This window comes from Melanotaenia boesemani, chromosome 9, assembly GCF_017639745.1.
Source record: "Melanotaenia boesemani isolate fMelBoe1 chromosome 9, fMelBoe1.pri, whole genome shotgun sequence".
In the NCBI taxonomy this organism is placed as follows: Eukaryota; Metazoa; Chordata; class Actinopteri; order Atheriniformes; family Melanotaeniidae; genus Melanotaenia; species Melanotaenia boesemani.
In genome coordinates this window covers 31,416,422-31,437,626 of record NC_055690.1, presented here as the reverse complement: position 1 = coordinate 31,437,626, position 21,205 = coordinate 31,416,422, and the positions used below count along the sequence as shown (strand labels likewise).

Below are 21,205 nucleotides of genomic sequence, written 5' to 3'. Positions count from 1 at the left end.
CACTATGAACACATTTATATATATATAACAATTAGTGCTGGGCGGTACCAGTTCATGCCCAAACCGGCTTTTATTGTTGTTATTATATGTATTTGTCTTTTACCACAAACAGGTTATAACAGCCATTGTGAATGTGGCACAGCAGGAAGTGTCTCACCTGTGCGTTTTGTCAGAGGCCTTTACATGTCTGCAGCAGCAGAGCAGCTTGTTATTGGAGATGTTAAATGAGGAAAGTGGATGAAAAAAGTTCAGAAAGTGAAGCTGTAGCAGACGCTGAGGCTGAATATGATGACACTGAACAAAGGAGCCATAGTTGTTGTCTGGAGGTATTTTGGTTTTAAAAAAATATCCAAACTCTGATGTTGTCATCAGAAGCGGCAACACAAGAAATTTTAAGTACCACCTCAGCCACTGGTCTTCCCTTCTAGTAGTGGCTGTACTGAAGTTTAACAAAGAAAAGAGCATCTGTTTATTATATATAAATAAGTAAACGGTGGATGGAGATAACCAACACCATCGCAATCCATATGACCAAAGACCTGGTTCTGCTAAGTTCTGTGGTGTAAGGTGTATTCAGGGCTGTGATCAACACACTGTGGATATTGACATTTTTTGCTTTTACAATCAGTTCTCATAACAATAGATTAGGCTATTCTTAGCCTGTGTATGGCAGTAATTCTTTTCTCAATCAGTGGAATGTGATTAAAACCCACTCATGTATGAAAAAATAAATACAGCTTAATACAGTGAAACTGGTATAATTTGTAGAAAAACCATGATATATAATTTTGGTCACACCACTCAGCTTTATTAACAATACAGGGTTGCAATGTCTATAAACTACAAGAAAAATCATATCGGATAATGTCCAGGTTAATGTGAAAACAAGCAGCTGCTTACAAATAAATAACCCAGAAATAAAACTTGATTCCTGCTGATACATTTGATTTCCGTGATCATAGAAAAAGAACAAGTCTGATCCACTCTCTGCATGATGAGAATGATGTCATCATGCCACATTTACCACACGTAAACATCCAGACTGAGCTGAGACCTGAACTAATCTGGCTCTAACCCCTGTAGCGAGTTAGATCAGAAACACACCTTGCACATATGTGAGCTACAGCACACAACACACACATCTGTCAGCACTACAGCAGACACACATCCAAACGTTAATTACGGTGTTGTCTGCGGTCTCCAGGGCAAGTTTTTTTTTTTTTTTCTGAAAGCAGCTTGTTGGATGCAGGAGGGGTTGGGAAGGGTCGACTCGGGTATTTTTAGGTTGTTTGTTTAGGTAATCTACATGCAGCTCCCAGACGACAGCCTGTCTGGGGCCTCAAAACACCTTCTATTGTGCATGTGTGAGTGTGTGTGTGAGGGTGTGTGTTCCTGAGTACATGGTGCTACCATTGTGTCTCTGCACTGTGAGAGTATTTATATGCAGTGCACGTGCGTGTGTGTGTGTGTGTGTGTGTGTGTATTCTCTCAGGTACATGTAACTTTCCTCGGGTCAGCAGCTTGTGTCACTGCTATAACCTTTGACCTCCCAAGGTGCCCTTCAGACCACTTTCCCCCTTTTTTTCTCATAACATGATCAAGTCGTTACAGTCGCTGAACAACCTACTGTTCAGGGTTTATGGCAGTTCAGAACAAAAACAAAAACCAAAGCTCATCTTAAAATGGCGTCACTTCCAGTTAGCATGGCATGGCACAGCATTATGAACTGTACATTCCTAAGATAGTCGTGCGCATGTGCAGTGTGCATGTGCTGCCCTCCCTTACCCTGGGCTAGTTGAACCTGGCCTTGCAAGAGGATCTTGGGGGGGTTCAGGGTGTGTAACAGGATCCTGAGGTTAATGGCTGCTGCTTAGTCAGGGTTACTCTGTTAATGTGTTTTAGCCTTCAGCTTTGATGTAAGGACAGACATGCAGGCACAGTGAAGACAATGAGAGGCGAATACGAGGACCATGAGGTTAAAATTCACAGCGGGTGTGTGGGCAACACTGGAACTGGGCCACATTCATGTGGTTTTATGGATCTCTTGGAATCTTCTTTAATTTTTGCTGCTATTTTCTGTTATCTCGCCTTATATGCATGACTTCTTTCACCACATAAGGTGATACTCAACACTTGGCAGTTTTGTCAGTGAGTCAAGTAGCAATGCATCACAGAGCTGCCAAGAATGTGCTCATAACCTCATAACCAGAGAGGGAATATCAGGCACATTCAACCAGACTTTCTCACATCAGAGAGTTCAGTTGCCTTGGCCTCTGTCTCAATGGAGTGTTTAAGGGGTCAGTTAGAACTCCAGTCACAGTGAAAACAGGTCAGTCAGGTGAAACACATCAGGTGAGATGGACTGTAAAGGCTGTTACATACTCGCAAGAACAGAGAATGTTGTTCTTTGTTGTTGAGAACAAAATGAGGTCATTTTGTTCTCGTAGCCATGTTTTGAGAGTTCTTGAAGCTTGTTCTCTGCACATCACCAGGGCAGAACGTTTTCCTTGTGTGGCGTCCAAGAACAGATGTATGATTGGTTGGGAATTTAAAGTGGCCGTTGTTAATGAAGAAAAGCATGAAGCTGAAACTTGCCATTTCAGCTTTTCTGCTGATGCAAAGGATTTAACAAGGTTGAGAGGATAGTTTTAGGAGTATCTGGTTGAGACAGTGAGAAAATACAAAAATATATACATGTATTGCATGTGAAGATACGGACACAGCCCCACGCAGAACCTTGACTTACTGCACATGAAGTTTCCCCTGAGTTATATATCCAGGGCTAAAAAAAAACTTTATTCTTTTTCCTCCCAACTCGAAAACAAGAACAAAGTTCTCTGTTCTTATGGAGTATGAAACAAGCTTAACATAGGCAATGCACAGTCTGAGACTGACCACAAACTTGTTAACATACACAGCTCAGACCAACTGTAACACCTGTGATACACACAGTTGAGGCTGACTCTAATATAATCTGCAGCAGGTTTGTTTAGGCCCATCACCATCTTTATCTAAAAACCCCCACTTCACCTTTCTTCCAGCAGTCCTTCACACCTACAGGACAGTAATCATTCTATCTTCCTCCTTCCATTATTACACTGACTGTTTCTGTCTTTCCCTGGTTTCTCTCCCCTCCCTTCCTCTTCCTCTAACCACTGTGATGCGAAACTTCAAGGAAATGTATCTCTTTCTTTTTTTTTTTCCTTTTCCTTCTAGCAGTATTTGACAGCCAGTTACGGATCAGGAAGGATCAAGGTTTCTAATCCCTCAGACATGCCCTGGCACTGACACACCTCTGCCTCAGGCTGGCTATCTGCACTCCCTGCTCTGCAAGGCCTCCACATCCCTAAATTACATTTCAGCTCTCCCACAGAGAGGTTGCACCTCACATGCATCCCCACGGTGTGTTTGATACATGTACAAGTTTGTCATTTGCTGTTCACACACAGCACAGCAGGAGCTCAGACACTTGATCTTAAAGTTCTGGGCTGAGGCCAAGGATCAGTGTGTGTTGCAGAGATGAAGTAAAAAGGTAACAGTAGTGTCACATGACTGTATCCTGCCAGAGGTTTGATGCTTTGGGAAATATGCTAACTTCATGAGAAGGTCGGCACCTCTAGCTACAGCTAGCAGCCTGTTGGTTTGCAGACATTGTTGGTCATGTTGTTGAGTATTTCTTTAGCTCCATAGACAGGCACACACACATTCAGCAAGATTATTTAATCCATCCATCCATCCATCCACCTTTTATTTATCCATTCATGCATTTATCCATTCATCCTCATCCATTTATTAATCCATCCTCATCCATCCTTCTATCTACCGTCATTCTTCCTCCTTCATTTATCAGTTCATACTGGCTCCTCTCTCCCCCTCGTCTATCACTCTAAATTTATCTTCATCTCCATCTCAGCTGTTTTGCATTTTTCTTCTCTGACATCCTTAGAAAGACCCCCCCCACACACACACACACTGAGTCTCCTCCTCCCAGCCAAGAAACACCAGACACCCCAGATGAACCAATCACAAAACTTTCAAATCCCTCCTTAACTGCATCATGCTTTCATTAAACCAGTAAAGCTTCCACAAAGCAAATATTTTAGATAACACACTGCATGTGTGTTATCTAAAATCTCCTTATGAATAACCTGATTTAATATTATTAGTATTATTAATAATAAATAAGAACAGCAGAGTTTTTAAGTTTTTGAAGTGCTTTGAACTCTTATAATATAAATGAAATGAAGAAGACTTTAGCTTTATTGGATAGAAACCTTCTCACACCTCACAGCACATTTAATCCAACAACCTGCACATCTTCTCAGATTCACATCACACATTTTAATGTGTGTGTGTGTGTTCAGGGAGAATGAAGCAGTGTTCCGTTTCCTCCACCTCCGTGATTAGAAAAGGGGGCTCTCGACTCATTAAAATGGGCGCTGCGTCCAGTCTCAGGGCCCATCAGATTACACAGCGGCCCTTCACTCCAAGGCTTTTTGTCATAACCCTTTAACTGATTTCTACGGAGCAGCCTTTGATTTATCCACTGAACTCTGTGCCCCTGGAGAAAAAGGATGACGACGACAGAGAAGAAAAGACCACCTACTATTTGCCCGGCAGGACTGAGGAAGCTTAAGATAGAGATCAGCAGGGGAAAGAGGCAGAGAGAGATAAAACACTTTCAAGGTGTTTGCAATCAGCTTCCCATTGTCAGGTGTGGAGGGAGAGCTGGGCGTCCATCTCAGATCACACCAACAGATTGGAGAGTTAATACAAGTTTATGATACAGCCTGTGATATGCCTGTCAAGACAGATGCACACAATAAATATCAGACAGATAATGGCTCTCTCTCACACACACACACACACACACACAGCGTCCCTGCAATCAGCAGCATATTTCCTCAGATCAAAGGGATTTCCGTGCCATGGTGAACCAATGGATGAAGTGCAGAAAAAGCATAGTTGCCAGACTGGAACTAAATCTCTTTCCACTTCACTTATCTCTATGTTTTTTGTCTCTTTTTCTCCATCTCTGCTCCTCTTGGCCACAGAGATCTGTTCTGTCTCTCTCTGCACAAAGAAGGTGGCAGGGGCCCTCTTTCTCTTTCATAACCTCCCACTCCACTCAGCAGTCCACCCATGCCCACTTGATGGCCGTCCACTTCTCCCTCTCTACCCGTCTTTCTCTGCCTATACATCCGTCCATCTCTCTTTACAAACCCTGCCTCTTTTCTCCATCCATCTGCCAGCTGAGGGAGCGAGGAAGAAAACATTAAAGAAAGAGAGGGGAGAGTGTGCAGAAGAAAATGGAGGGAGAAGGAGGGATAGAGCCAGAGAAATGGGGGTAATGGCAGGGATGGTTAGAGACGGAGGGGGGTGGCAGCGCTGCAGGCTTGTGTTGGTAGAGAGCCGGGGTATTGATTCAGGGCCTTTTGACATGCTAATCTGCTCACTGACTGCTTTAATCGCTCCCTCTTCCCATCGCAGCCTTCAAAGAGAGGATGGTTTCTAAAAAGAGGAGAGGAGAGGAGAGGAGAGGAGAGGAGAGGAGAGGAGAGGAGAGGAGAGGAGAGGAGAGGAGAGGAGAGGAGAGGACATGTCCAGCAGTTGACTGTGTTGGCAACTCTGTACTGGAAGTTGTTGTAAAGACAATAATGTTCATTCCCATCTCACATATTTAGGGTTCAAACACAAGTATCAGTTATTCAATAAAATACTTTAAAAATCCTCGTGCCATAGTAAACATGACACGAGAGCAGGAATTCAGAGTTATTTTTAAGTCATTAAGGAGCACAGCTGGTCTCTGGTTTAATGTCTACTTTTTATTTTATTTTATTTTATTTTATTTTATTTTATTACTTTCATTTGATTTGTCATTATTACATAATGTATATTGCTCTTTTTAAATAAATGTTGTAATTTTTCCATTTTTTTGGACCAAGAGAAAAACCTGAATAAAGTAGAATGGAGCTGATTTGACGTTTTAAATCCTTTCTTTTAAACTGCTCATCTTGTAACTAAGACAAGATGATTATTATTTTACAGAGTGCATTAGCCTGCTTCCAGAGTTTAAATGTAACATTTAACATGTTTTAAAAGAGTTCATTTATCAGGATTTCCCCATACGGGCTGATGTTGTATGGTTCCTGCTTTATAAAACATGCACTTATCTCATTATTTAAGTGTAACTGAAGAGTTGAGATTGGTTTTTAAGGTGAAAATTCATCCAAAACTGTCCTGAAACCTGCATCAGGTTCAGTCCAGTAAATTCTGGAAGACAGCTTCATGTTCTGTGTGTACTAAAAATAAATAAATAAAACACTAAGTCAGAGATAAATGACTTCTAAGTGGTGTGTTCATAAACACTGTGACCGGTCCGGGTCACGCTTCATCACCGGTGGCTCCTGCCCTGAATGGGTCACCGTGAGGAGAACTGGAGAGGGGTGATGAGTGCTGGGAACTGTGAAGGGAACAAACAGAGGCAGGACGGCTGCCCAAGCAGGAAAAACATTTCAGCACCTCGGCTAATGATGGCTGAATTACCACCAGCAGCTCCTCCTCCACCCTGGCGGGACTTTTTTTTAGCCTTCTGATGGGCTAAAAGAAGGAAAAAATATATCATAAATGCTTTAAAATCATTTCAGAAGGAGAAGATGCTGGAGGACAGCTCAGGAGACATTTTGTCCTCCGTTTTGTCCCTGTTGTTCCTGATGGTAATAGATTCCTCGTCTCTATTCAGCAGCACAAAATGAGCCTTAGTGGTGGCAGCAGTGAGGAGTGATGAGTCCATTCACCTTCATCCTCCTGCACTCAGCTCTGACTGCGTGTATGTGTGTGTGTTAACATGTCATTTTCTACATAATGATATCTGAATGTGCTCATATAAGCAGTTTGAACATGTGTGAGAGCTCATGCCACACTGATTCCTGCAGTAAAACCTCATTCTCGGGAACACTGACAGCAATGAGGTTCAATGTGTCGCTCCTCGCCGCCTCCCTCCCACCAGTGGAGGTATAATCTCATTATTCAGCCCAGTTCCTGCTGCTGCCACCACAGACAGCCTGACAAACACCAACCACCTCCACGACCGGAGCAGAGGAGAAAAGAAGGAGGGCTTGTCAGTGGGAGAAAACTGCTAACAGAAGCTTGTTAGTAAAAATGGACTGATGTAAAAAGAGATATAAAAGAAATCAGCACTAATAAAGAGCCACGGAAACAAAGAGAAATCTGAGGAGACAGAAGACAAAAAGAAAATAAACACAAGCAGCTAAGCCAGCGTAAAAGAAGATGCAAATACTTGATTTGTATACGCAGAAAAAGATGGGGAGGGAGAGACTGTGTATTTAAAGCCATCAGGGACCGTCAGGCTGAAGAGAATTAGTTGCTGAATTCACAATGAAGATCTCTGGTGAATATTTAACACTTTCAACAGGAAGTGGATGGAAGACTCAAACACACACAATGAGAGAAAACCTTGAAAACCTCTTAATCCAACACTGACGAAAGCTTCCAGCTCAGCAGAATGATGAGGGGAAAAGGGGGGAGGGGGTCTTCAGGTGAGGAAAATCTCTGATTACACACACACAAACAATCCAAACAGGCTCAACATCCATCCACACAGGTTTTCAGGGAAAACAGATCAGCTTACTTATGATAAAAAGATACAAGAACAAATCTGGAGGAAATTCCATGAGTCCATGACAGAAGTCTTTAATCTCCAGGATGAGGACATGATTTAAGTTAAAAATTAAATTTGTATCTGTCTGCAGCTTTAAATCTGGGATCCTTTAGATGATTCCATTGCTGCAACACACCTGACAAACTGGTAAAGAGATTGTCAAGAGATCCATTTAATTGAAATTAGCAGGGACACATCTAATACCGGCAGGATAGCTGGTCTTTAGGACCAGGTCTGGGGCTAACACACACCTTTCAGAGCTGATGCTACGTCGATGTCAAATGAACTCCAGCTGGGAGAGCCTGACTTACTCAAAAAACAATGAAGAGCAAATGAACAACAGAAAACTCAAACAGCAGCTAGTTTGTCTTCATTGTGCAACACTTGGTTTTAGTCGAACACAAAGCAGATTTTTACATTCAGTTGTTTCTACTGCAGAGCAAAGCTAAAGCACCAACAGAACCAGGAGTAGCAGAAGTTCCTTTTGTTGTTTTCTCTCTCTCTGTGTGTGTGTGTGCATGTGTGTGTGTGTGTGTGTGCATGTGTTGTTGGTTTATGTGAGCGTTCGGGTGGGTGGGTGTGTTTGTGAGGATACTGCCTAGATGGGGGGGTTTCTCTTAATATTCTATTCTATTCTACAGTCATTTAGCAGACACTTTTATCCAAAGTGACTTACATTTGAGAGTAAGAACAACACAAGCAAGAATTCAAACATGGAAAATAAATAAAGATTGTTTAACAAATAAAGACTGTTAAACAGATAAAGTTGTTTAAAAGTCTGAAAAAGTCACTAAGATTCCATGTTAAACAAAAAAAAAAAATTCATGTCAAAAGCTGCATTCAGACAGTCAAAAGTGGCCTATATCAGACTTTTTATGAGATTTTTTTTTAATCTGAACAGCACATTTTTTAGTCAGACCCAGATCTCATTTTAATATGTAATACTAAATCAGAAACATATTCAGTGCACCTCAAAGCAACCTCAATCTGAACAGCCATATCACATTTCATCCAACTTTTACCTCATTTAAGTTAGACAGACGACACAATCTTGCATCAGAGGAGGCAGAAGGCAGGAATATTAAATGTAAACAATGGACAGAATAATGTTGCTGGCCCAATTTTTCTTTTTTTTTTTTTTTACCTCTGTGAACACGGCAGAGACGTGTGATGTAATTTCTTCTTCTGTGCATGCAGGTCACTTCAGGCATGTAGGCATTTAAATTATAATGTGAACAACCATGCAAAAAAAATTAGAACTGAGCATTAAGACCTGCAGTGTGAACATAGCCAAACTGATGTGTCATGGACAATCAATTCAAGATTTTCAGTAAAGATGATTAAAATGACCTCAACAGCATATAAAAAAATAAATTAGGGTGTAAAATAATGGTTCTCCTTTTCATCTACAGAGAAAAAAACTGCATTAGAACACACCACAGAGACAACCTTCAACCAGCAACTACAACTTTAACCTTCTCCTGCAGTAGAGGGTGAAGCTCTGCAGTTAGTCTGCTCATCATTGGTTCTGTTGTTAGTACCCAACATCCAGCTCAGTTCAGAGTTTTTTAGACTGTTTTCTATATTAATGCTAACCCTTAATTTATTACTTCTTTACTGCTAACAGGCAGTCAGAGTGATCACTCCCATTGAGACTAGATCCTGGGCCAAAAAGGCATCGACAGAACCAACAGAACCAACAGGAGAACAGAGGCAGATGTTCACCAAAGCTTCAGATCTTCCTGATAGCAGGCTGGTGACTTGGCCTTTTAGTCCTGGATGTCTTGGTGACTTAAGGGGAAGCTGCTAAGCTTCCCCTTAAGTGGTCAGAAACCTGGTTAAACTCTCGAAAGATGAAATTAACCAGGTCTGCTCAACCCAAACTTTGCTGCAGCTCATTTATTCCTCTTCTCAGTTTTTGTAATAGTCCACTGTCTGAATCATCCTGAAAATGTTTTCACACCAGTAACAAACCGAACCACCGCTCAGGTTAAACTGGACGGAGACCACTTCCTGTTGTCATGGGGAAAGTCCAGCAGTTTGGCCCGAATCATGGTCCGGCGGGCCGGGGAGTCAGACATAAGTCCAAACATATTTTTTCTGTGTATTGACTTGTGGAGGACCATCTCACAGCTTAGTGAGATGATGTTCTGCAGTGTTACCCTAACACACACGCACACACACACGCACACACACACACACACACCATTTAAAATCTGATGATTTTCCCTGAAAACACTCGTCACTGCTCTGTGGAGGGAAACTGCTGTCGGAGCAGACTGTCGGTCAAAAGTTTCCTCACTAAGTAACTAACAAGAACTTCATTATCGTTTCCCATCATGGCATTCAGAATTCTCCTCCTCCCACCGCCACCTTCAACAGTACAGACCCCCCTCACCAGATGAAGAGCGAGAGTACGTCCTGACCCCGCCATCCCATAGAGCTGTGGGGGAGGTAGTTAACAAGGAAGGAGATCCTAAATACAAACAGAGTCCCCTCTCCTCAGATCAGGGGGGTCCTTGGTCTTCAGGACCCAGGTTGGCCCTCTTGCCTTGGCCCTGGAGTCTCTTAGAGTCACCCTTAGCACACCTTGAACTCAGACACACATACACACTCCTACTCTGCAGCTGTCAAAACTCTGACATCTTAATCAATCCTGGATCCAGGACCCTGTCACATGCAGCAGTAAGATGGATGCAGAAGGGGACGACCTCTGACCCCTGCCAGGGTGGAGAATCTGAGTCCTGTGAGCTCTGTGAGCCCCCCACCCAACCTTTTCTTCCAAAACATCACTGCTCAGTCGGCTCTGCTGTCGCCTCTAACAATGATGATGAAGAGCCCATTCATCCCAGGCTGGGAACCAGGGGCTAAGGTGCCCTCGTAACCCCACATACACACAGGACTATCACACACACACAAGCTCTAAAACACACACCTTCACACGGATGAATTATGTTCACATCAGAAACTCTTTAAAAATAATTAATTTCATCAAGTTTGTAATCTCACACACTTCTAAACCATTTAATACGTAACCAATGGGATAAATCTGAGAAGCCCCACCATAACAACCATAACAAGCTCCGTTACAGGTCTTTGGTCAACACGAATATTAACCAGTTCATCAGTGCATTGAAGACCAACAGGGTCCAGAACATTTTAACACACAGATGCCTCAGACCCGAGGCCCAGAGTCCTACATGAACTGATAAGTGATAAAGAGTGTTAACTGAAGCCAGACGTGAATGAGGGGCTGCATCGTTAACATAGGGTGCGTTTACACCAGGATAGTTTAAGGGGGACTTTGTCAGTTTTGGAAGCAAATTCCAAGATATTTTCGTGTGGTTTGTACTGTCTGCATGAGGAACGAACCCCATGGACGTCACGCAGTTACAACAACTGCTCACTAGGGACCGATATGACTCATAACGACCAGCAGGTTCACTACAAGAAAACAATAAAGCAACAAGTTTAAGCAGCCTTGGGGTTTCTAACACAGGTTTCACAAGACACTGTAGCTGAATTCAGTTTATCCAAATTAAATTTATTCAACTCAATTCAAATAATTTAGTTTCTTCTGAATAAAGAATAAATAAAAATAAAGAATAAAGAATCTGAACTACTCTGACACTGAGTTACAAATGAAATCTTATAATTTCATATTCATAATAACTTCATAGCATTTTTGCCTTGTTTTTAACTTGTTCTTTTATCTTGTAAAGTGTCCAAGTTTTTCTAAAAAGTGGTATATTAATAGAATGTATTATTATTATTATTATTATTATTAAATTAAAGTATTTCCCCACATATTTAGTTTTTAAAATAGAAGTATTTTACTACAGTAAGAAATGCTGAGACATAGCAACAATAATTGATGCTTGTGACCAGCTTCATTTCTGCTATTGGGATAAGTCCATCACCAGTGCAAGGTGGTGGTGTGTGTCACTCCATGTACTGACCTTCACACTCATGGAGCCAACTGTAACATCCAAACAGAACAAAAACTCCAACACTGCCAGCAACAGACGATACTCATCGTCACCCAGGTGAAACTCAACACACTGGACGAGACAAAAAACAGCAACAGCGGCAGCATCGTGCATCACGCTCTCGGATCACTTTTCTCCAAGAAATTTGATTGGTTATGATATTGGAGGGAATTTTGACATTTTCAAAGTAGTGCATGACAGACAAGGCACGAAGGATGAAGAGTCATAAGATTTAGTTCTTGTTGACTGAAATCTTGCTGTTGACTCTATTGTACCGAAGAGAAAGACAACCCTGAGTTCATCCTATTTTACAAACAAGGAAACAACACGGTGAGTATCATCATTTGATGTCAGACCTCAAGGCTGATCCAGATCAATCCAGGACCTACATTCGAACAAATTAATCCTGTCGGGCAGCCAAGCAGCTGCCTTTTACATCTATATAATCTTTGCGTGAAGTATTGTAAAGTATGGGATCGTCACACATCACTAAAACGATCTGTTCCTCCATGTTGAAAGTGTTTGCAGACCGCACTGTCTAGCCTGCTCTTAGCTTATTGGTCAGTCAATGAAACCCTTGCTGATTGGTTGTAGTGCCATGCAACAGCGACAAAAATTTAACATTTTTTCTATTTCCTTGTGTCGTGTCGCAAGCCCCCCTGTGTACGTCTACGTGAACGAGTGCAACATTTCACATGCATGAATGTCGCCTGTCGCTTGGCTGGAGGAAGGCAGCGATTTTCACCTCATCACACAAGTTCCATAGGAAATGACTGGAGAAGGAGCGACTTTGCCTCCCGTGTGTCAAGCCCATAAGTGTAAACATAACACAGGCAGTAAAGCACATAACACTAAATTATAGGGGAGCATTCATAAAGGTTAAATACTGAATAAAGACGCTTTTCCCATGAGTATTTGAAGTCTTTGAACAATTAGTACTTTGTACTACAGATTTATTGGAGATTCTCGCTAAATTTGTGCAACCGCGGAAGACAAAATACAACATGATGCTTTAACCCTACGCACGAGTGCGAGAGCACTTTTCACCAGTGTCAGCTGCACTGCCTTACCCATGCAGGCACTGCACAAGTATAAATCCAGCTTAAGCGTGAAGGCACTATAAACCTACTTAATCAGAAGATTGAGGGCAAAAACTGGAAGTTTTAGCTTCAAGCAGAGCCTGTACCGGGTTTTAGTCATTCTCTACAAAGAAGAATGAAGCTGAAGATCTGTTTTAAGTAAATGAAAGTTTTAAAGTTTTAGATCAAGAATCCGAAACATAAGAAGTTAAAATAAACAAAATTTTCTGTCTCTGCTTTTCTGAAGAAAACGTGAGGAACAGAAACCATTTGAATCCAGAGTTCAGATGCCACAGGAGGTGGCATTATTACTCAAAGAAACCAGCAGCTTGTGTGTTTTTTTGGGAACAAAAATAAATAGAAACACACACTAACCCATCTGCGACTACTTCAACCCCTTCTCCTCCCCCATCTCCAAGTAGTCAGTGGTGCGTCTAAATCACCAGGCCTGTTTGTCATGCAATTAGTCCTCTGAGATAAAGGCTTCCTCGTAAATTAGGAGAGGTGTAGTGGTCCGTCCCCCTGTTAATCACCCGTGCCCAGCCTCTGACCCCCTCATTGCTGCAACCCACTGCTTTTTGTGTGGGTGATGGGGTGGCGGGTAAACGAGGGGGGTGGCTACCAATAAACCATCAAGGCATAATTGCCATCCACTTTCCGGACCAGATAATAACTGAATCCCTGTCTGGAAAAACACTGAATGTGATCCATGAAACAGCCTGAGCTACAATCTACCAATAACACTGTTACTAATGACACAAAAACTTTAATTGTGCATCAAACCAAAGAGTATCTGCAAGGTGGAACTCTAAACTGTCCAGATTTTTTCATCAGGAGAATCACTGTAAGCTCAGAGTAGAATAGCAAAAATTCATCCCTGCTACCAGACAGAACCATCTCCCCACAGTCAATCCTCACTTTTCTCCTGCCTGGAATATAAACCTTTCCTCGCTTGTCTTTGTCCTCTAAAGTCTATCTTTTCTCCTAAGACTCCATTGGGAACGGGAGAACAGGTAGTGGTATGGTTTGAGCTCTACCCTCCTCTCCGATTTTCAGCAGTTCTCCTGGGATGCATCCCTTTGCACAACACCTCCCGGTGGGCCTGCTAATTACTCCATTTCACAGTCATCACAGCCTCCATTACTCAACCAGACACTGGGAAAAGAGTGAAGTGAAGAGGACAGGAAAATATCTAACAGAGCACAAGAAGGATGGGTGGAGGAAGAGGTAAAGACAAAGAGAACAAAACATGGGGATAAAGGCAAAGAAAGCAAGACGGGGGAAGGGATGGAAGTTGTAGAGTGGTCAGGGTTTGGGGTTGAGGTCAGGGTTTGAGGCGAGTCACTTCCTTACCTTGACATTCTGCATTACGCTCCTCATATCCAGGATTGCACAGGCAGTTCCCAATGGGCACCAACCATTCTCCATCAGCACCACAGTACATCTTAGGGACCTCTTTTTCCTCTGAATTATCCACACATGAGCCTCGGACCTCCACCAGTGAGGACGTGTCGGCCCCAGTTATGGTATCAGGAAACTGGGCCAGGTTCCGTACAGACAGAGGACATTTTTTGTAGAAGACCCTCACAGAAACAAGCGCAATGCACGCTCCAACATCCTGGAAGGCCAAATAGAAACCCTTCCGGTTCAAGCCACCCACATCCCGAACTTCTGTGTTTAGCTTCATGATCCGATCACCAATGTCCACCTGAGTGAAGCTCTCATCTGCAGCAATGGTATCGATCTTGTTGAACTGGTTCTCACGGATGTAGCGCTCTTTGTCATTGTTAGACTCATAGTAGTAAAGATTGAAGGTCTCTTTGCAGGTTCCCATGACCCCCGGCAGACTGTTGCAGTCCCGAAGGGTGAACTTGATCTCAATGTAGATCCGCTGGGCTCCTTCACGGGGGATCCAGTCAGTGCGGAGCCAGTTGTTCTGATTCGGCTCCATGACATTACACACCTGGTATGTCCGGATTGGGATGTTCTTTTCATCCATGATGCTCACTTCCTCCCACTGAGCAAAAAACACATTTAACATGTTAGTCTGCACACTCAGTTACTGAACCGTGACTAAAGCAGAGTTGTTAAACAGCTGAAGAATATCAGAAATAAATGTTCTCAAAATGAAAATGAGCTGTGGGAGTAACAAACGGAACTTGGATAGAGTTTACGTCAAAGAAGCATTTGGTTGGTTTTAATATGTGAGTCAGAGCAGAATTGAACACAGAAAGCTGAAGATATTCAGATTTTCTCCAGAAAAGGAATTTTTTTCTGAGGAGTTTTCTACGTCAGTGTTTCAGGATATGAGGATAGATAAGAGGCTGAAGCAGGATGATATGGATGCAGGTGGTCGCCGATGCTCAGTTCAGGTCTGTTTTCCATCTGCATAAAGAGCAGGACCAGAACACGAGCCCCAAATGTTCACTGATGTTAGCAGGAACTCCTGAAGAGGACGCAGACGCCGACATGGATCACTTTATCCGGCGCGGCTCTGCTTATTTTTGCAAAGAGGGAATGTTTGTTTAACTTCTGATAAAGTTTCCCTCTGAACAGAGCGCTGTTGAGCAAACACAAGTACATCTTGAGAGGCTCAAAAGCTCCGAGTTCCCTTCAGTTCTCCAGCATGTGGCTTAAATAGAGTCTTTGACTGAGCTGGACTGTAAACCAGAGCTGACAAGCTTCTGGCTGCAGTGGCTTTAACATTTAGAAAACTGTACAAAATAAGCATATCTCATGGTGGGAGATATGGCTCCTACTGCCAAATATGACTTGATGCCTTATCATTAACAATCTGAATTAAGGCCTTATTTCCCAGGAGAAAAGTGGGATATTGTTGGATACAGCAGCAGCTGTATGATTTGAGAAAATGTCCATCCTCCATTCCAATTTGCTCCCTCCTCTTTGCCTCTTTTTGTTGTGGAAATCTAGTGGTACTGAGATAAGGCTGCACCTTTCCCTGATAGCAGGAAAGAGGGAGAATGAGGCCAATTGGTCATAATGAGAGGGTGAGTGCAGGCGTGCTGGTGCTGCCAGGACCCTGTCAATCACAGGTTTGAGATAAAATGGCCGAGGGGGAGAACCTGAATGCAGCACAAGTTCATGCAACAGCTGCACAGAGTGCTGTCCCTCTGGGTTTCCGTTCATTATCTGACATGATTGTTGCTCATTTATTTTCATTTTCATCAACATTACAAGCCTCACTCATGTTTGTCGTCTCATTTGTGCAAACAGTGAATACAAGAGTGATTGCTGTTATTTAGTGTTATTATTCATTTAGGCTCTCTAAGAAATTTGGAGGTTTCCATTTGACCATACAATATATATCCCTGTTTTCACGTCTTTTTCTTCCCTGTTGGTTTATAACCCGTCACCCTGTAGCTTTAGAGGCAAAGCTCGCTGCTTCCCCCTAATTCATCCATTCCAGAGGGCCATCTCTAAGCCACCAAGTCCTCTCTCTCTCTCTCTCTCTCTCTTTCCTCTGCTGAATGGTGGATATAAAGTTTCTCCACAAAGACCGATTCAATCCTCCGTCTATTCAGGAAACCCGACGCCCGCTGCAGTATCAGCCCCTCCATCTGACCATTACAGAGTGGTTGGAGAGGAGGGAAGCAGGGGGAGAGTGGGGTTTATACAGAGAAAGGGGTTCTCCAAGTGGATTCTAGGACCCCATGGGACCCTACATGCTTTCTTCAGGGCCTTATACATAACCAAACTAAACAAAACCTAATTTACTCATATTCCCGTCTTCCACATAAAGAAATTATTTAATATCCAAACTGTTGCACAGTAAATCCCAAACAGAGACATCTCCATGCAGGGCTGACAGGATCAAACCAGATCAAAGAGGCCCCTGGTTCTGTCTGGAAGCTCTCTCCACAGATCTAGATAATTGTGAATATTATCTCTATATTTTTGCTCAATAAGGCATCGTGTGTCCAAACAAGAGGACGCTTCTCTGGAATACCTACCCCTCCTTCTGTCGGGTTGGAAACCCATCCCAGCTCCCCCTGAACGGATCTGGAGTCCAGTAATGTAACTGAAAAACAAGATGGGGAGACAAGATCGCTGTTTGCAGCAGGAAAACTGCTTTTTTTTACTTTATGGACACAAATAGCTTAAATAGTATGACCATGATGATAATAAAAACTGTCTGAACCAAAATAAATAAATAAATGAGAATGTTTTGTTTCATCGCTGACTGATTGTTGGTAATAAAATAGGATTGAAAAACGTTTTCTCTGATTTTCGCTTTGCTCACCGACGTCGCTTTTAACAGTAGGTCTGAACGTAAATTTGGTCTCTGAGGAGGAAAAATGTCTAAATGCTTCAATCAGACAAAACGTCTCACACAGAGAAACATCATCTTGTATTAATTATCATTTTAAATAATTATTATCAAATGAGTGTTAAACCGCCTTAGAGGTCAGGCTGCATCAACAGGGTCGTTGTTCATTAACTGATTATAATAAATACGATATATTATTAATGTTTTTTTACTTGATAGTTTAAAACTGTAAATATTTGTCTTAGTCAAACAGAATCTGAATTTGTTTGTAACAGTTTTTCTGCGACGACCCAGCGCCTGGAATTTAGTCAAACGGATTCAATATGCAGCCTGTTTTATAATAAACTGTATTAATTTGTCATGGACTGTCTTATAATTTAGCTTAATTTTGTTCTAGAGCCGTGAGGAAATTTCAGAGCCGAAACAACCGGAGTTTTTTTTTTTTTTTTTTTTTTAGTTGGACTCAGAAATCGGTCTAAATACTCCGAGATTAAACATTTTCTGTCAAACGGGGAAAAGAAAAACAAAACGGAATCTGTGGATAAAAATTTATTCATTAACCAGTTATAAAAACAAAACAAAACATTTGTAGTGCGCGTGCTTGATGCGTAAATCAGCGCATTTAAACTCTTGCTGATTTAGATTTATTCCAGCAAAACACGAGGACTCCGCTCGGTCTGACGCACGATTCCACTTCACTTCTCCATCTGGTTCGATCAGAACCTGCAGCGTCTTCGTGCTGTTTGCAGCAGAAATCGGAACCACTTTCTCTGTAGTCTGGTGAAGGGACCACAAGCAGTCCAACCCGAGCCGAGACCGACTCGGCCGACGCGCAATTGGACATGACTTCATAAATAAATTCATAAATAAATAAAGACGAAGAAGTGACACAAAGAAGTCACTGCGTAAATGTGACCGTCGATGTTTTCTCATCTCAAACTCGTCGCGGCCCCACGCACCCCCAGACAGGGGCCACAGAACAAGGCTTCGCGGTGCAGAGACGCAGAGACGGAGTAGAGCTGAAGTCCGAAGCCGCGGCAGCTCAGCCTTACCTTCATTTGGGGGGTAGATCCGAGCCGAAGAACCAATAGTAGAAATCCCAGAAATAAGGACGGTGAAGAAAATTCCTGCCATGAGCGCCATTTGGGTCATTGTTCCGTTTTTCTCTCTTCTTTTTCTTTCGTTGCCCTCTTTCAGGTCCTGCTCTCTCCCTCTCTCCCTCTCTCTCTCTCTCTCTCTCCCTCTCTCCTTCCCAGAGGAATATGGGATGGAAGCGGACAGCAGGAGAGATCCGCACCGAGCTTCACAGACAGGAGGCGGGTCTGCGCTGGTCTGACGCGGACCCCGTCAGGGACACCAGAACTGGGGGCTGATAACCCCCCCGTCCCCGTGTATCAGAGATTATCTGATTAGGACTTTTTCAGTAAAAGTCCCAAAGACTCGCAGTCACCTTTGACGTTCCAAAAATAAACTTAAGGACATTTTTCTTATTTCCAAAGGGAAGACAAACACACACGCTCACACAAACACACACAGTCCAGGACTCTGCATGAAAAATATGCTCTTAAATGACTTAAAAGCAGTGCGCCAGTTTTTGTCCTCTGTGCGTCAGTTTTTGTCCTGAGTGCTGATCCTGCATGTAGACTGGATCCAGTCAAGCGCAGCGCTGTCCGTGAGAGCCGAACCGGACCAAGGTCGCCACCTAGCGGCGGTTTTTACGCCTGCTCTGCCTCCAAAATTGGATTAAAGAACAAGCATGAGCATGACCTCCCTCACTTTACAACACATTCCACTTTGTGAAATTGACAGTATCCGTTCTGGGATCTGTACCAGGCCTCTCAGATTATTGTCACTAGGTATTATTCTAATATCATTAAAGTTTTATGGGTATTTATGATGAGACTGCACACAGGTCCATCTATCAGGGTCTGAGAGCATTTCATCAGCTGCAAAGGTGAAGGATGTGCACGCATTGCTGCAGATTTTTCTCCAACAAAGGCTGCATTGTTCATGTCTGAGAAAAACCAGCTGTGTCCAGGTTGGAGCTTCAGAATCTTGTGCTCCCACTCCTTTATGTCCTCCCCCACAGGTCAGCTACTGCTCCCATGAGACGGGCTCGTCGCTGCAGTTGGCAGGAAACCTTTCAACAATCTGCAGAGGATTGTCACTGCGTGGGCAGCTCAGCACACACTGAGCACACACTGGTTGCTACTTTTGGAATATTGTGTCTCCTTTTACAGATTACAGAGGAAACGATTCAGCTGGGAAACATGGATCCTGTTGAAGTATCCTTGGACAAGTTACTGTAGCCATATCAGCGGGGTGGCTGCTGATTCCCAGTGAGGATGGAAAATTTTAACACTGTTTTATCAAACAGATCAGACACATAAATATAAATATTTAAACAAAGCCCCATGCATTTGGAATTGAGGCTGCTTCATTTGGACTCAGAACTCAGTGTGTGATGAGAGTCCAAAGAGGGAGAAAGCTCTGGGATGTTTCCCTTTTCCTCAGCAGGTGTCTGAATGTATCCCTGTCCTGTCATTACGTCCATGTCTCTTTGTGTGGAGGTTTTATCTGTAGCATCTAGGATCAGTTGGGCAGATCAGAAGCATTCCATTTCCCATGTCTGTTCCATGTCTGCTTGGAGTTGTTACTCCAAACTCACACTTTATTTTATTTTTTATTACAAGGAGTTTTCTCTCATTTTAAACAGTGCTGCTGTTTTTTCCACCATACAGGTGGATAAAACCTATATGGATGGGGCACTTTTGATGTCGTATTGATGATGGTGATTGAGATGATGGTCAGGATAGAGTGACGCGGGTGGGCAGCGTCTTTTAGACTGTTTTTGATTGATTACACTCTCATCATCTCTTTTGTTTTCTTTTCAAAGCAGAGGCTTTTTTTAACAGGAGGAGAAAGGAAAAGGGGGGAACCCCTCCCCCCACACATGCACAATTTCCCTCCTTTTACAAGCTCACTCTGCTTTCTCCAGATGGCACCTGCTGCCCACACATCTGCATTGTGTGCCAATCATGTACACCAATTCTGAGTCTTTCACTTGAGAGAACAAATACACACACACAATTCCACACACACACACACACAAAAACTCATTCATTTGCTCGAATGTTCTGTAGTCTAATTTGTGGATATATTTGGCCATTAAGATCCATTTGCATCCCGTCTCTTCTCTGAGCTCGGAAATGCATATTTTTAAGGTCAGAAAGTTAAAAAATGCCACTTTAAGATAACCTGACTACTATCAGCAGTTCTTACCGAACTAAATAGTTCGTCAAAAGTTTATTCAGTCCATCTTTTCCTACCTACTCTGTAATGTTTCTAGTCCTTCTCCCAACACCTAAAAGACATTCTGCATGGAGGATACCAGAGTTGCAGGTGTTATTTTGTCCCATTCTTCCTGCAAACATGTGTAAGGTGTGCAACAGTTATGGTTAATGCTAAATTCTCCAACATTCTCTGTTGGTTCTAGTGCAGTACTCATACCCGTTTCTTTCGCCATCATTCTGCTGTAATATGTGTGGAATGTGATTTTCGTCTTGTTAAGAATGCATAGACATCCCTGGAAAAGATGTGTTGAAGGCAGCCTATGTTGCTGTAATATCTCAGTGAACTATTAAAGTAGCACTAATGGATTTTGGCTGATTTTCTCAGTGACACGCCTCCTAACGGTGACTAATTCAGCATCCATCTTGCATCTTACCTGTACTCTGAGCTCTCTCCAGCCAGTAAAAGTCGGTCCGATGTTGACTTTTGTCACATTTCTTGCTCTATTCCTTTCTTTGTATCATCTCCTCTCTTCCTCTTGTGTTTCTGTGATGTATCAGCTGTGGTGTGCATTCAAAACAGCCAGTGTGTTGATATCCAGGTGCAAGCAAGCAAAACTCAGCTGTAAAATGATGCAGCATCCTGGAAGAAAAAGTTGTGAAGTGAGGTTCTTCAGCCTCAAGATGCGGCTGAGCAACTGTAGCTCCAGGAATTTGCATAGTAAATGTCAATGTCCCATGAAAACGAGTCAATGTTTTAAAGTCAGAAAGTTATATAGTCTGACTTAAACACTGCCGTCAGAGAAGAAGATCCAACCCTAGGCCATCACAGAACCAGCCTTTTGGACTGACAACAGTCTGGATGCTCCTTTTACTCC

The 21,205-nt window shown here is 42.7% G+C and overlaps 1 protein-coding gene across 1 annotated transcript in view; it reads right to left on the bottom strand.

The window, feature by feature from the left end:
- Positions 1-18,470, bottom strand: part of epha4l (eph receptor A4, like) — a 55,071-nt gene extending 36,601 nt beyond the window's left edge. The window contains exons 1-3 of the mRNA XM_041994951.1: positions 18,090-18,470; positions 16,721-16,788; positions 14,103-14,766 (exon numbers count right to left, since the gene is read on the bottom strand). Of these exons, the coding sequence (XP_041850885.1) occupies positions 14,103-14,766; positions 16,721-16,788; positions 18,090-18,189 (832 nt within the window). The 5' untranslated portion in view covers positions 18,190-18,470. The remainder of the gene's footprint in view (positions 1-14,102; positions 14,767-16,720; positions 16,789-18,089) is intronic.
- Positions 18,471-21,205: the final 2,735 nt, after the last annotated feature.